General features: G+C 53.7%; 5 protein-coding genes across 5 annotated transcripts; 4 read left to right on the top strand and 1 right to left on the bottom strand.

The window, feature by feature from the left end:
• Nucleotides 1–798: 798 nt before the first annotated feature.
• Nucleotides 799–2,167, top strand: JN550_013797 (uncharacterized protein; the record flags this gene model as incomplete). The annotated part of the gene is made up of 3 exons (XM_049312424.1): nucleotides 799–913; nucleotides 1,030–1,136; nucleotides 1,199–2,167. 3 exons carry the CDS (start codon nucleotides 799–801, stop codon nucleotides 2,165–2,167), a joined length of 1,191 nt encoding a protein of 396 aa, XP_049164234.1.
• A 638-nt stretch (nucleotides 2,168–2,805) lies between these two features.
• Nucleotides 2,806–4,841, top strand: JN550_013796 (uncharacterized protein; the record flags this gene model as incomplete). The annotated part of the gene is made up of 8 exons (XM_049312423.1): nucleotides 2,806–2,880; nucleotides 2,940–2,958; nucleotides 3,017–3,074; nucleotides 3,208–3,361; nucleotides 3,527–3,603; nucleotides 3,724–4,026; nucleotides 4,120–4,451; nucleotides 4,510–4,841. The coding sequence occupies 8 exons, from the start codon at nucleotides 2,806–2,808 to the stop codon at nucleotides 4,839–4,841; spliced, it is 1,350 nt and encodes a 449-aa protein (XP_049164233.1).
• Nucleotides 4,842–5,087: 246 nt separating this feature from the next.
• Nucleotides 5,088–6,212, bottom strand: JN550_013795 (uncharacterized protein; the record flags this gene model as incomplete). Its single annotated transcript, XM_049312422.1, has 3 exons — nucleotides 5,088–5,429; nucleotides 5,492–5,775; nucleotides 5,849–6,212. The coding sequence occupies 3 exons, from the start codon at nucleotides 6,210–6,212 to the stop codon at nucleotides 5,088–5,090; spliced, it is 990 nt and encodes a 329-aa protein (XP_049164232.1).
• A 1,686-nt stretch (nucleotides 6,213–7,898) lies between these two features.
• Nucleotides 7,899–9,196, top strand: JN550_013794 (uncharacterized protein; the record flags this gene model as incomplete). Its single annotated transcript, XM_049312420.1, has 2 exons — nucleotides 7,899–8,252; nucleotides 8,357–9,196. 2 exons carry the CDS (start codon nucleotides 7,899–7,901, stop codon nucleotides 9,194–9,196), a joined length of 1,194 nt encoding a protein of 397 aa, XP_049164231.1.
• Nucleotides 9,197–13,364: 4,168 nt separating this feature from the next.
• On the top strand, nucleotides 13,365–14,465 carry JN550_013793 (uncharacterized protein; the record flags this gene model as incomplete). Its single annotated transcript, XM_049312419.1, has 1 exon — nucleotides 13,365–14,465. One exon carries the CDS (start codon nucleotides 13,365–13,367, stop codon nucleotides 14,463–14,465), a length of 1,101 nt encoding a protein of 366 aa, XP_049164230.1.
• Nucleotides 14,466–15,870: the final 1,405 nt, after the last annotated feature.

Here is a 15,870-nt window from a genome sequence, read left to right as displayed (position 1 = left end):
TTATGTACAATAGACTCTCGGTAGCAATGTCCACAGATCGGCTCAAATGCTACTTTCCTGTCACTCTCTACGGGAACGACCTGCTCCTCGCTTTTACAAACATTGACCGAGTCTCCCAAAGTCTGGACACCAAGGAGATGCTACCTTGCGCGTCCTATCCAGGCTCGCCAGGTTGGAGCTGCTGTACCGTAGATACAGATAGATGCCTAACCGTGAACGCGCGCGATACAAGTTGTGCTTCCCATAGTTATCTAACTGGGCTCTCTAGGCTGTTGAGCCAGACACGCCAGACAGTACGGTCATTGCCGACTCGCACTGCTGTGTACGAGTGCAACACGGAAACAGAGCGAGAGCCTCATCCAGGCTGGGATCACGCTCCAGACAATGCGCAATGGGCTGGAACACCTTGGGACAAACCTATGTGACTACCTACTATGTAAGTGACTGTTCCTACCAGCACTCAAGTTAGCGCTATCGCTAAGTCAAGCTGGTCGATAGGGCCCGTGCCAACCCGGATCTCGGATCTGTGCCTGGATTCTCCTTGGCATCGTGTCGTCATCCCCCACCACCTGCTCCAAGTTGACGCGGACAAGACAGACAAGACGGCAAGTTGGCAAGCACTGAACTACGTTATCCCCCAGGACCCCTCCACGAAAGCGAACTGGGACAGAGCAGCAGGCCACAACCTCTCTCTCTCGAGCCATTCATAGTCCCTTTCAAAAGCCCGGAGCCCAGAGCCCAGAGCCCAGAGCAGGCTGAGCCCAGAGCCTAGAGCCCACTGGCTTTCGGCACCACGCCATGTCTGAGCTCAAGATCTCCGACGCCGACAAGGAGAAGGTCAAAAAGGCGTTTGACCTCTCGCACTTTGATATCAATGCCATACTGCGGGGCGTGCAATTGACCCTGGTTGGAGGTAAGCTATCCGGCAAAGGGCCGAGATGGAGCACGCGACACATCACCGAAAACATGCCGTAGACGCGACACATACGAGTTGAGAGTTGAGCATCAGCTAACTCGCCATTCTCGCAGCACATCGCGCCTTGCAGAATCCCGACATCTTCAACAACGATCACTATAAGCAGGCCGCTCTCGCCGTCGGCGCTGGGATTGGTATTCGTCTACTGATAGCTCTGCCTGTGAGTATACGCCGCCCAGTGCCCCGTACTTTGCCTAGGTCCATTCCTGAACCTCGTCCCAGATCATAGCCATCAAGATAGGCATCCGCTTGCTGGCCTTGTTTGTAAACCTCGACCAGGCATCATGGGACGAGAACCTCGTCGACGCTCTCGAGCTCATCGCCAACCACGTCCTCCAAGCGCCCTTGTTTCTCATGACGCTGATGCGCTACGTGACGCCGACCCTGGATAACATGTTCATGGATTCCCTCCGCTGGGTGGACATGACATACGTCCAGAAGCACAAGAACGAGGATCCCGACAAGCTGCGGGACATGTTCTACCCGAACCTTCGCCAGTACAAGACCAAGGACGGCAGCACCCACTCGACAAGCACCGCCGAGGCTTTGACCATGTATCTTTACCGCTTCGGTCGAAAGGCGGCCATTTCCTTGGCCATCTTCGCGCTATCCTATATCCCGTACGTTGGCCGACTGGTCCTTCCGGCTGCCAGTTTCTATACCTTCAACAAAGCGGTCGGCCTAGGACCGGCTGCCGTCATCTTTGGGACTGGCCTATTCTTCCCCAGACGATATCTGGTCATCTTCTTGCAGACTTACTTTGCGTCGCGCAGCCTCATGCGCGAACTTCTCGAGCCGTACTTTGCGCGTGTTCACATGACCAAGGCCGAGAAGAAGAACTGGTTTCGCAGTCGGGAGGGACTCTTGTTCGGCTTTGGCATTGGTTTCTATACCCTGTTGCGTGTGCCGCTGCTTGGCGTCTTGATATATGGCATTGCCGAGGCGTCAACCGCATACCTCATCACCAAGGTGACGGATCCCCCGCCGCCGCCATCGCAGGGCCGGGACTTCGCCGCGAGCCAGCAGGTTTGGAGAAATAAGCACGAGTTTCTGAGCCTGTCGCTCTTCGACTTGGATTCTCTGCACGCCCGCCATGATACGCCGTCCAGGGCGACTGGAGGCGCTTCTTCGGGTATGCCCTCTCAACCCCCTTCTTACCAACAAGCCACCGAGGGCAGAAAAGACATGTAGTCGTATTGTGCAATCAGGCATCGGCACTCCGATTCCCATTTCCCCAAACTCCATACCTGAGGTACTGGGTTATGATTGTATTCGCGAGCCAGCCTTGAAAAGTCCTCTAGAACGTGGTCCCGGTAATTATTTGTTAGTCGCACCCAGTGCAAATCCATACCCATGGAGTCCACTAGTTTATCGGAATTACATGGTCACCTTTCGGCTACGTGCAGTCTGGGTTTTCATTGACGGTTGGTGTACATCGGTGGGGATCGGAGATTGCGGACAGTCTTATCATTGCAATCGCAGAACGGAACCCAGAGGCGCCACCTCAGTGGACCAAGCGTACACGATAAGCTAACTACCCCAATGAATGACTACAACAAACCGTGGGCAGGCCTTCAGGAGATAAAGCACTCCCAATCCTGCCTCATGACGTCTGATACACACGGACAACGCTCGGCATATCAGCGTGGGGAGTATGCGGGGTAGCTCTGGGAGCGACCTCCATACATATATTAGATAGATGAGAGGCTGACCGGAAGAAGCACTTTGAAGTTAGCAGTTTAAACCGTGATAGCTCCCATTCTACTCGCATTACCAAACAGGCGTGAAGCTGGCCCTTTCTCTAACCTATAAGATTGCCACTGGATATCATGGGACTCTCCGGAATCCGCACCGTGGGGAAGGTGAGCTTCGATAAGCCAGCAGACGAGCAGGAGGTTCTCCATGTAAGTCCAACACATTAATAGCACACGCAAGCCGGAACGGTTTTAACTTGATATGTTAGAACAGATGGCATCCGGATAGTAGGTTATCCTCTAGCGTAGGCTTTTGCGGGAATATGTAGAACTAACTGTGCTTGAGTCCCGTTCGCCGGTACTATAAAGGATGGGGAGACCGTGAAGATCGAATGCGTGGATTGGTAAGGCCAACTCCATCACTCTCCTCTGTTCACACGCCACCCTCTATGGGGTAGAAGCGAGGACTGCCGCAGAAGTCCCCATACGAGACATACCTGGAAACTGCATGACAATTATTAACTGGTGCTCGCTCAGGACCGGTGGGCAAATCGGCAACAACGATAGCGCGGACGATGTTCGCAACGTGGATTTGACGAAAATACACTACCTCACTGGGCCATTCGAAGTTGAGGGAGCGCAGCCCGGTGATATGCTACTCGTGGAGATTATGGACGTGCAACCATTCCAGGTAAGCCACGTCAAGTTTGGCTGAATCTCCTGGACCCTCCACCCGTATCACGTATAACTTCCTGCCTATTCATGAGCTCCAAAGATCATACCCTGCTTCCTGGTCATGCTGTCCGAGAGTGCATTTCGCGTGGTTATCGGACGCTGATAGCAAATGGAAATATAGGATCAACCCTGGGGTTTTACGGGAGTCTTTGATAAAAACAATGGTGGAGGTTTCCTGGATGAGATATATCCTTCAGCGTGAGTCTGGTCCCAGGATCTGGGCTTTGCCTCATTGCCCAATCAGCATCTGAATAACCTACTCCCCCCCCCTGCTATCCTTCAGAAGACTTTGTTACCCCATCTAACGAGGTCCTCCAGCGCCAAGGCCATCTGGGACTTCGAGGGCATCTACTGCACCTCGCGCCACATCCCGCACGTCAAGTTCGCAGGGCTCATCCACCCAGGCATCCTGGGCTGCGCACCGTCGGCCGAGGTTCTCGAGATCTGGAACCAGCGCGAGGGAGAGCTGATTGCCGCCAACAAGCTCGACCGCGACGTCGCGCTGCCACCTAATCCCGTTTGCGCACATGCAGGCTCCGGGGATGCGGCCATCAAGGAAAAGGTGGGAAAGGAGGGCGCGAGAACCGTGCCTGGTAGACCCGAGCATGGTGGTAATTGCGAGTAAGTCAGAAGCACCCTTAGATCCCTAAAAGCCCGGGTCTCTAGGCTGCTTATCCCACGTTTGATATCCCAGGTGCTGATGGGATAACCCAGCATTAAAAACCTCAGTCGAGGCAGCAAGGTTTACCTGCCCGTTCATGTACCGGGCGCCAAGTTCTCTGTGGGTGATCTGCACTTTAGCCAGGGCGATGGCGAAATTTCGTTCTGCGGTGCCATTGAAATGGCGGGAATTATCACCATCAACTTCAAGGTGATGAAGAACGGTATGGCGGACCTAGGGATGAAGTCGCCCATCTACATCCCTGGCCCAGTTGAGCCCCAGTTTGGGCCCGGAAGGTACATCTACTTTGAAGGGTTCTCAGTTGACGAGCACGGAAAGCAGCATTACATGGATGTAACTGTTGCCTACCGACAGACTTGCCTCCGTAGGTGACCACTAAGGACATGTGAGATAAGGTTTCCGATGCTAACAACTTGATCCAGGTTTGATCGAATATCTTCGCAGGTTTGGGTACAGCGATTACCAGATATACCTCCTGATGTCGTGTGCTCCCATTCAAGGCCATGTTGCTGGTATCGTGGACATCCCCAACGCCTGTACCACCATTGGTCTCCCCGTGGATATTTTCGATTTTGACATCTTGCCTTCCGGTCCAGCCAAGGCCCTCGAGATGGGCACATGTGCGTTTGAGACGGGTGTGAAAGAGGGCAAGGTGACAGCAGGTGGCAAGAACAGTGAGCATAGCTTCGGGGGCGGTTTGACACACAAAGCAACGGTAGTGGAAAAGGTCAAAGATGCTGTTTCTAGCTCGTAATAGGTAGAGGTATCTAGGTCGTACCGATTCGCTGAACCGCAAGCCTCTGGGAGCCCGCCATAGTCAACACGATATCCATGCTGTAGCTTTGCTAGCGTGAGCCACAGCCTGTACACGTGATCAGTATAGTAGCTATATGCTAGTATAGCATCGCAGGGAACTCACTCATGCATGCTGGTTAACTCGCCTTTCGGAAAAGACCGTCACCATTCGCCAATGTTGCACACAGCTGCAGGGACATTCTGTTCAAGAGTCGGGAATCTCCTCAATGGCAATATGCCCGGTCTTGGTAGAATGCATGACAACAGCATTCTCGCCCTGCCCAATCCAACCGCACTGGTTACACCTGACGACAAAGTCACTCGTGTCGGTGAAGTAGTGGTATTCGTCTTTCAACTTCCTGCAGAGGTCCTTGGCGCTCTTCAGGATATGGTCACTTTCAAGACAATTCCACGTCGTCACGTCGAAGTCGTCCTCTACTTGGTTCTCGTCGAATATCTCAGCGACCCGGTCGTAGTGTATGTTGGACCACACCAACACGCAGCGCAACTCGTGCTGGTCCTCGCCGTACTTGATGATAGTGCCTTCCTGCCCAAGAGCATTAGAAATCCAGCTCGAGCGAGTGGTTTGATGTCGTCAAAGCAGCATACCTTGACGTTGACAACACATATCTCGATGCCGAAAACCTCAGAGATGATGCCAAGCTCGATGGCGCCTCCCCACACGTCGGGTCGCAGCATATTGGCGCAGTAGTCTCTAGGTTCCTTCTCGAGCACAACCTTGGTGTAGACATCGGGCTTTGCGAGGATATGGTCTGCCACGATGCGCCGGAGCTTGTCGGGAGAGGAGCCATCGAGGCCGGTGTTCGTGCCTCGAAGTGCGCCAGCGATGGCGGTGAACATGCATGAGTTGTCGTCGGGCATGACCCGGAGCACTGTGTATGGGAGGAACAGATTAGCTTCCATGCGCCGCGTTTATCGCCAGCCGTGGTTCGTGGTCAAGCATACCAAGATACGTGTCCGTGGGCATTTTTATGGTGACTGGCCTGTCTTTGACATCCTTGGGGGCAAATGACAGGTCCGCCGGGACCGGAGCGGCCGGGGCCGTCGCTGCCGGAGCTGGAGCTGGGGCCGGAGCAGCAGTCTCGGCAGGAACTACTGTCAGGCTCTCGCGGTGTAGATTGAGTGAAACCACGGACGTCTCGACCTGATCCGCAGCCAGGGCCTTCGGAGGCCAACCGTATTTGATGGTAATGTCGCTGGAGACCGTCTTCTCCTTTAGGGCATCGAAGAGCTGGCCGACAGTGGCGGTATCGTCCAAGTCGAGTGTGCCTCCGCCTGATGGCGCCTTGTACCGAATCTTGATGGGCATGGTGGCTGATTCTGCATCCAGGCCGGAAAGAAGAGCCCCAAACCAAACCAGGGGTTCCTGCACTCGGGGGAACACAGGTCGGAGGGCGGGACGTCGTCGTTGTCGGGCACAGAATACAGGGAGCAGGTACGGCGAAGGAAGCAGGTACCGTCAGAAGGGGGTTGTGGATTAGACCTTAGGTCATGTTACTAATTGCTGATGATGAAGGACAGTTCAAAGGGCGAGTGGGATGAGCTTGGTCACCACTTTTCACTGCCAACGGAAGATTGCGCGTCAGGAACAAAGACAACGAGACGCCGAGACGCCGACATCGTGAGCCCATGCCAGTCCCCGGGCGGGTGAGCGCATTGGACGAGCCCATCCGGACCTCCACCCATGAGTGAGAGAGAATGACGCAGGGCGAGTCGCAGGGTCTGCCAGGCGGGGCCCAGAGGCTATTGGGGGTTTGCCAGCTGGACGATGAGGGGTAATCTCTTACCAATCATGTGTGTTGTATCTCCCGTATATACATACATTGTAGCTACTGGTACCGCGCCAGTGCTTTACTTTGCACGGGGGAAAGAATTGACTGGCGGCAGGGAGTGGAAACATCTACAGTGTAGGTACATGGACAGGGACTGACAAGTGGTCTTGCCACGCAAACTTCGACTATCAGCATATTCGCTCCAAGCAGCCATGAGAATCGCCTCTCCTTTGCCTGCACATCGAAGAGTATTGTGAAGAGCGCAGTTAAACTACACGGTTGGAGGTATGTAATGTAGCGTAAATTTGGCAGCGATACGAAGCATGTTGAGAGGTCCAAAAGAAAGAATTACCCCGAGACGTGAACATGGGTAAATGCAGCTAACAGCTAACATCAAAGATAAAAAAGAAGGTCCTCCTGGGGGTCGAACCCAGAATCTCCTGATTGCTCGGATCGAATCCGGTCGTAGTCAGACGCCTTGCCATTGGGCCAAAGGACCTGAGAAGGTGTAGTTTACCTTGTTGAGAAAAGCCGTCTTAATACTTCCCTAGTGCTGTAAAAGTTTTGTCATGGATCTGCATGTGATCCACCCTATCCATCCACCCAGAAATCGTACGAAGCTCACCCTCGCTTTGGATCAAGTTAAACACATATGTATATTGAGCATATACTCAGGGAAATTGCCATAGAAAGTACCTGGCAATGGTATGTCGCCATGGCCGGGGGGGAAGGAGGATTTGCAACCAATTAGGCCCTGAACATACGCGCTTCGTATGGAAATAAAGTTGTGACATAGACTTGTTGCACTGGCAGTAGTTGGGTCCCAGTGATGGGAATGCGCATTCAGGCCTCCATTGACGGCACCCAGCAGCCCAGAAGCATCGGGTGTATAACGTACTGATAGAACAAGAGGACGAAGCCGGTGCACATGTGAAAGCAGTGAATTTGTTAAAGTGAGGCGCTTGGGGTTACGAACAGCGAAGCACCCGACCGTTTCAGCTCTTCTACAGGAGCCACTCGACGTCACTTTTGGGGCGAAGCTCCTTGCACGCGCCTTTGCCAAGCTTACATTGACCTGCCTTCAGCAACCATCACACGCCACAAAGTCTTTAAACATCAAGTCCTGCACTCTGCATCGCTATCAGGACTGCTGATTCCTTCTTCACATACCACAACACTTCGCCAAGGCTTTCTCTGTTCGACTGGGCTGCCCGAAATTTACAATGGCCCCGCACGAAGGCTTAGTACACCAGAAGGAGTATGACTGGCGGGACAGCAACGTCGAGCTTGTAGGCTCTGATATTGATCACCGCGTCAAGTACAACTCGGCGGCTACGGAACCTGCTTGGACTACCGGGCAGATCGGGCAAGCCGCAGGGCTGTATGTCTGGCGCATTGAGGATTTCCAAGTGATTCCATGGCCAAAGGAGAAATACGGCCAGTTTCACGAGGGCGACAGCTATATCGTCTTGCACTCCTACAAAGTCGGGGCCAAGGATGGACAGGAGAAACTGGGCCACGATATATTCTTTTGGTTGGGCAGCAAAACGTCTCAGGATGAGGCTGGCACTGCTGCAGTGAGTAAACCCTTTTGAGTTCAAATCCTCGCCACCTCCCTCGGGCGGCATCTTTCAAGCAGTGCCAGTCCTAGCCTTGGAAATTATACTAAGCCAGCCTCTAGTATAAAACAGTTGAGCTTGATGAGTTCCTACATGGCGTCGCCATCCAGCATCGGGAACTTCAACACGAGCCTTCGGATGATTTCGTGGCGCTCTTTCCGCGTATTTCGATCTTGTCGGGAGGCGTACGCTCAGGCTTTACCCACGTGGAGACAGATGAGCAGCCAAGGGAGACACTGCTGTTGCTAAGAATCTTCAAGCATCCCTCTGCCAAGCGTGCAGATTCCATCATGGTTCACGAAGTTGAGCCCAAGTGGCAGAGCCTCGATGAGAATGACGTCTTCGTTTTAGAGAAGAATGACAAAATCTGGGTCTGGCAGGGTAAGAACTGCAGCCCCATGGAGAAGGCCAAGGCGGCCCAGGTCGTCCATGACATGACTATCGCAAAGCATGTCGACGTTGAGGTCGTATCCCAATCCGAATCTAGATCGCGCGCCATTGTGACTTTGCTTGGTGGCGAAGATGCAGACCACCTGGACCTCAAGGCCTCGAGACCCATCGTATCTGCAAAGAGAGCGGACCACCAGAGGCCGCGCCGACTCTTCCGGCTCTCTGATGCCTCGGGACAGCTGTCACTCGACGTGGTCAAGGACGGTGGGTCAACCAACAAGTCGGACCTTGATAGCAACGATGTTTTCCTCTTGGACACTGGCTCTGATATATGGGTTTGGCAAGGTTCTGGAGCCAGCAAGGCCGAAAAGGCCATGTGGATCAAGGTGGCTCAGCTGTATATCCGTCGTTTCTCGAACTCTGAGGATGGGATCGAAGCACAAGCAGCCCCCGTGTCGAAGGTGGTTGAAGGCTACGAGAGCCCTGCTTTCTTCCGCGCTCTCGAGGTTTAGGCTGGCGTGTACTGGGGCGCATTCGTATGGGACAAAGAACGAGACTGCGTATCGTAAGCGGCTTCATTTAACATATTTTGTCCACACCCGACCGTTAGATGCAACAAGTCCACACAGAGTGCCACATTGCTTCCCGCCCGGATTTCTCTCTTGTTGACCCTAGGCGCGCTGTCGTCTACCTGTGGGTGTATAGAAACTGTATAAAGAGTTAGTCTCAAGTAAAGTGTTGGATAGCTCGGTCTACCCGCGTAGCAGGTTGAGAGAAAGATATCTTACGGTTTTTGACACTGCCATAGTATTTCGGCCCTGGCCTTGCACATGATGCCAGTTGGTTGGCATGGACGCAACCGCGTGCACGAGTAAAACGGTCGCTACCAGAAGACTCTTACCCTGCCGTTGACGCCCACATATACCGAACCACTAAAATAGCTATGTTGCATACCAACATGACCATACTCAAATACTTGGTCACCGGGAAAGACCTTTCTCGGCCGCCAGCGTGTGGCATGGTCGTCACGGAGAAGGGAAACAACAGCTTGGTGATACCCACCTTCATTCGGCAGGCGAGGCCCTTACTGGAAAATAGCATGGGACATGTAGGACCTCAATGCATTGCAAACCACACCGCCTCTTTGAAGCATCCGGGTGGAGGATACCCTGGGATTAAGACGACGAGCAATTCGTAGAAGGGGATAGATAGCGGGGAGTCTACCTCCTTCAAAGGTGGAGTGCGTTTCCCTGGCCTATCGATCAAGGAGCAATCAAAGGACAACGGAGCTGGCGCTTCTATCTATAGAAGCAATAGTTTTGATCCAAGGAGCAGTTGCGGATCATAGCCGATAGCGTTGTAGTCCAGCCTTCACGTGCCATTCGTGGGCAAACAGGTTGGATAAGTTGTACTCCATGCAACGTTCTTGTTCCACTGGTCGTCCCCTCCGAGTCCTGGGCTCACAAGGTTCACTCAAACTCCGTTCAAGGTGATAGCGTACAGTCACTTGTACTAGACATACGCAAAACAAGTGTTGTAGGTAAAGCCAGGCCCAGGTGTATTCAATTGGGCAACTGGCCTTGCAGCCTTGCCTAGTAACTAATTCTCACCCAGCAGACGGCCTGGCCGGGCAAGTTGGGAAACCGTCAAAAAGAGATCGTGTTTGATTACTAGCGAAATACTTACACTGAATTCCGATTGCAGGCCCACCCCCCTATAGACGCTGTAGATGATTATTGTACAGCCCCCTTGGCATGCCATCGCCCGAGTCCAACAGAACCTTGAAGTGCAGGCATGTAAAAGCGCGTGTCCCTTCCAACCGACACCCCCCCTGGTACTTCTGGAGAACACCGTCTGAACCACGCTTCACGTCGATGACAAGGATCACGGCGAATCCAATTCAACGATCTGTTGTGAAAGGGGCTAGCCCCTGGCAAACAGCTGGAGTATGCCCTACCATGATGTGCTACAGCAGCTTTACAATGTCTGAATACACTGTGCTGTATACCCGAGGCCGAGGACCTCACGTATCATCTAAGTAAGAAGTGCAAATCCCAGGGCCGTTGAAGGTCTTGGGAGGTGGACATGTCTTTCTCAATCCACAGTGTCGGCCGCGAGCGCTCAGACGGGGAACGGAAGGATTTTAGGGCTCTTTTATTTCCAAGGCCTAGCGACATAGCAAGCCGGAGATTGCCCCTTTTCTTTGTCGTTCCTTCGGAACGAGCAAGAATTCCTACTGTGTACTGTATTCAAGAAATGCCCAGACTTTGAGTCGAGCTCTATGTCATGTCAAGCATGTGTATACCTCGTGGGCTTCCCGGGCGACAAAAAAAAAAAAAAAAAAGGACGGGGGAAAAGTTACGCCGCAGGGATGAGAGGAATGTGGCAGAGCGGGCGGCTTTGTTCTCTGACAACAATCAATATGGAAACTGCATGAAATGAATACGGCGCAATAGTAATGTGCGCAGTGGCGGACTGCTGTGCCAGGCACCTGTTTGATGACCACTTTGTGAGGTTTGTGTGCCACAGACAGCGACCCAGAAAGAGGGTGGATCCCAGCGGCGAAGAGCGATAAATTGTTGCCCGCTAACTCGGGGCTGCTCCACATGGTGCTGCTATTTTCGGCATCCATGCCCTTCCCTGAACGTCTTTTTTTCGGGCACCGCACCGGTGTACCCCGTCTGCCCGTCCCCTTGCTCCCCCCCGTAAGGCCCAGCGAGATCGACTGCCCATCACCGCGGCTTGAACCCCGCGGTTGTAGGTATCCAACCCGTCATGTATGTAACTTAGCTGTCACTTGGCCGCTCTCGTCGAAGCGCTAGCAGGGCTACGCCAAGGTCTTTCTGGGAGACACGCGCTGTCGTCAGTGGCACCTGCAGCACCGCCATCACACACACATATACATACACACGCACTTTTTTATCTTATTTTATTTTTCACACAGATCTGCATTGTACACGAAATCTGTCTGGGTACTGGGATGTCCACGCCGGCAAGAATAAGCAAGTTTCTTATCACCCGACAATAGCCTCATCCAGCTAGGTTGGAGACGGCACATTATGTCCGCCGTAGATATGTGGACGCCACCACTCTAGGGAATTGGGTCTGACTCATTATATAGAGTAGTAAGTTGCTGTGATGCTGTAGCGGTAAGTAGTCGACAGCAAAGAAAACAATTGATCTCAGCAAGGGACAGGGGACGCATGGGTTGTTGGTCAAGTTGCTGTGTACATAGTACAAGTATGCACTCACCAAGGGCTAGTCGGTCTACACATCTCTGTTATTTCGGTATCCCCTCGTCGACGAAACGACGCCCCCCTTTACACCGACTTGTCTCCCCCTCGGACGCCCCAGAGATGGCACACGAAGTACCTCGGAGACCCGAGAGAGCCTCCTCCTGTTTCAATCTGTTTAAGAAACCACGGATAGGAGATCCAGCGGCAGGGTTGTCTCCGTTACCCCATAGTAGATGACACGAAGAGCCTTACCAACTGGCATCAGTCCCGCCTCCGTGACCGTTTTGTTTGATGTTTCGTCGCAAGTCCTCATCCCATCATCGTGTCGGGTGCGAAAGCACTTGGCGATCTAGCCCTATTGAGCACCTCCGTTGGCTGCTGTGTGGTATGGTACATGGTACTCGCAAGTCCCCACGCACAGCCCCCAGGGATCAACATCCTTCGACCCAAGCCCATTCCATCTAGGTATTCGCGAGGTATTAGCTCGCCTTGTTCGTGCGATGCGAGGCGAAGCTATCCAGCACCAAAAGACACCGTGCCTCCGGTGTGGCCAGGACCCTCGCTGCATACGGATCCCCGTGCTCCAAAGTGCTTGCCGACGTACCCATTTCCCTACCATTTGTCGGGCCCGTTGCGGGTGCGCCGCATATCATTGCCCATGTACAGGAGGAGGTACAGTCTAGTCTAGTATGTGCGCACTGCAAGTTGGTTAGACATTTATCGAACCGGTCGGCTCGTCTGCGGACCACAGAAAGCAGGGTGGTGCTCTTCTTATCATTCATACATACATACATATGTACTGTAGGCGAGCCAGTGTGATCCGATCTTGCCCTCCCAACAAACCGCCTTCATCAGACTTCCGCCGTCCTGATGGTGTCATTCATTCAGCGGCTTGCGGATCATTCTTCTGACAAAATATACGGCCATCTGGAAGGGGGCCTGCTAGTCCATCCGCAAAATCCGCTGGGCACGACTCAGACATTCCTGTGAGCTTCCCCAGCCGCATTGAGAAGAACCGCGGCCAGCGGCAGTGTGCGGTTGTGCCACTTCTTAGTCGAGCCCCGTCGCGAATCCGCTCCTCTTTCCTGGCCCATGAGACACATCGTGACACGGCAACCCATTCTCGAGCCAGCCACTTGGGACAGCCGAGCACTCTGCACAGCACCAAAATACTCCTGACAGTACCCACGGCACGCATTTGGGACCGGCCGCAATCTAGTTGGCCTCCATTTTAGTGCAGCTCAAGCACTACTTTAGCTGGGCACAGCATTCCATTAGTGGCCAGGGCATCGCATCCTACGGTGCCTGACGTGCCTCCCGACGAACTGGTCGTCGTCTCCTCTTACTTATCCCAGTCTGCCGCCGCAATTCGAGCGGCAGTCTGGTCTCCGACCCTAATACATACTTCCCTGGACGGCCTGCGCGGAGGACGGAACCCGTCGTCATGGACCACAACCACAACCTGCCGAGTGAGCGGAACCCCATGTCTAAACCACAGGTCTATGTACACCTCGAGTTCGGCCTGTCGTGGTCGCAGCGGCACTCGCCGCGGACTCACACGGTCACTTACACGTCGCGCAACCTACGAGACTCTCGCGCCAGCCGCAGCTTTCCCCGGCAACTACCGCCGCCGAACACCAATTTCTTGACTGTGGACAACCGTCAACAGCGACCGGGGGAACAGCGTGACCAGGTTGACCGCTATCACCAGCAACAGCAACAATATCACCACCATCAGTCGCGACTCCAACAGCCGCAAGCTCAACACGAGAGGGACTACGAGCGGCCACGGGACCAAGGGCGGGCGTCGCGTCCGCGTCCAGGCCATGAGCAGGAGCACGGACATGAGCGAAGGGAGTCAAGGAGCGAATCACGGGGGCTCTCACACGAGAGGGGAAAGTCGGCGCCGCCACCATTCCACGGGAGCCCCTGGGATACCGAACCGGGGCCGTCGGCATCTCTATTTCCGTCCGGGCCACAGACGAGCCTAGAACAGCCGAGTTTATGGAAGCCATTGCCTGCAGCGCCCAGCAGATTTCGCCTGGGGGAGGATGGGCTGCCTTGGTCTGCTTGGGCATGGCCTGCTGACCCTCATGCCCCATCTCAGAGCGAGGAGGGCGACGACGACGAACCGCCTTACGCAAATCAGCCAACAACGGTGCGGATCTCACCAGAGCGACGCCGCCACGATGATCCGGAGAGGACACGGGAGCTCGAGTCGCTGTCAGCTGCTATGATGACGGTCGACAACGGCTTTGAGAACCAGTGGTGGTTCCAGGGGCCAAAAGAGTCCATGAGTTGGTGGCCTAGGGACCAGGAAGAGCCCTCAAGATTGAGTATGGCTGATGCGATGTTGCTGTCTGCCGCAGAGCCGCCCGCGACTGCTCCTCCACATGGCTGGTACGCCCCGACCATTGACGACCGGTCTTCGTATCTAGGCGACCTTGTCTCGCCAATCTCAAATACGTCGGGCAGCCCTTCGCGGCCTCTGCAGAGGTCGATGACAACCCGATCCGAGGAGCTTTTCCTTACTAGCCCCCGGTGATCTGAGCTGGCAAGTGACAAAGGAGAGTTGGCTATTGCAGCTCCGTAATATCTACATCACATGGGGCATTTTGCCTCCAGTTACAACGGCGTTACGAAGCATGGGTGTCATGGAGTTCACAGGGTGTTCATATGCATTTGAGGGCGTTATAATAATCATAACTCGCAAGCAGAGGGACGGGTTGTATATTCCCCAAGTAGCGTTGAACTTTCAATATAAGTCCGGCTTGATAAAGCCCAAAGGATTCAAGCACTCTGTATACAGTTCTCTTAGTTGGCTTGTCATTTTGGTCGTTTGCCAGTGGCGAACCAGCGAGTGAGCGCGGGGCTCGACAGTGCAAATGTTCCTCCGGTTTGCTTCACTGCCGGCATTCTATCCGGTCTGTCGGCCGCTCTTAGTCCACAATTGGCAGATGATAGACCAAAGGATGGGCCAAGTAGCCGCCACAGGGGCAGTACATGTACAGGGCTTGCGGACTTTTGGTTTGAAGGTGGTTGCGAGACCCCCTGAGGAGCCAAATCATCCTTTGCCGCGTCGGCGCAACGACGAACTACCGTGACCTGCAGCTTGCATGCTACTTACACCAATCGCAGGCAAGGTGGGATACCATGGATTCACAGCCTCATTGCCGCCTGGTATCGGAGATTGCACCTCATCATGCTGGCATAGGCTTCTCTGATTTGAGGAACCATCTCCTCGTGATGACGACACGCAGCCCTGTATCAGATCCTGGGGTGAAGATCGTGTCTGCCTTGCAGGGTCCGTTTGCTGGCCTTGCGTATCAATCTATTGAGTAGATGAGCACCTGCATCGTCTCGGTATCGATTTGGAAACTAACAATAGATGTGCACACGTTACTCTTTCGCTGATTACTGTGTTTTATGGCGTCGGCGGCATTATTGTTGCGGTCAGCTACCACAGATTTTCGTAATCCTGCCCTACCAGCGAGCCCCGGGATGACGGGCATCCCACTTAAGGAGAGATCTCGGCTGGGAATCAATTGAGAGCTCATCACCATCTTCGTCTTGAGGCTTGGGAACATTATGAAGCCTTTCATTGGTAGTATGTAGCCCTCGATTTTGCTGTGACGAGCTGTCCTTACGTTATTTGCAAACTGGAGTGCAACGCCCCTTTCCAAGTATCGTGTCACTGGATCCATCATGCGTGCCATCCGTGAACGCCTGACGTTATCTATGTAAAATCCATCAGATCGAAATTCTCCAAATGGGCCTACTAGTAGTGACAACTATGATAGCATCTTGGTACTGGCGCATAAGTCTCAGGAGGAAGCCAGCCAATATTCCTAGCTAATGCCCCGTCCGCCCCCTCCCCTCCTCTGTCCTGTCTTCTTCTTCTTCCCTTTTTTTTTTTTTTTTTTGTCAGAATATTATGTCTCCTTACTTAC

The sequence above is a fragment of the Neoarthrinium moseri genome (genome assembly GCF_022829205.1).
Source record: "Neoarthrinium moseri strain CBS 164.80 chromosome Unknown scaffold141_Wmoseri_CBS_16480, whole genome shotgun sequence".
NCBI classification, from domain to species: Eukaryota; Fungi; Ascomycota; class Sordariomycetes; order Amphisphaeriales; family Apiosporaceae; genus Neoarthrinium; species Neoarthrinium moseri.
The sequence above is the reverse complement of the archived record's forward strand: the minus strand, read 5'-3'. Positions and strand labels throughout refer to the sequence as shown.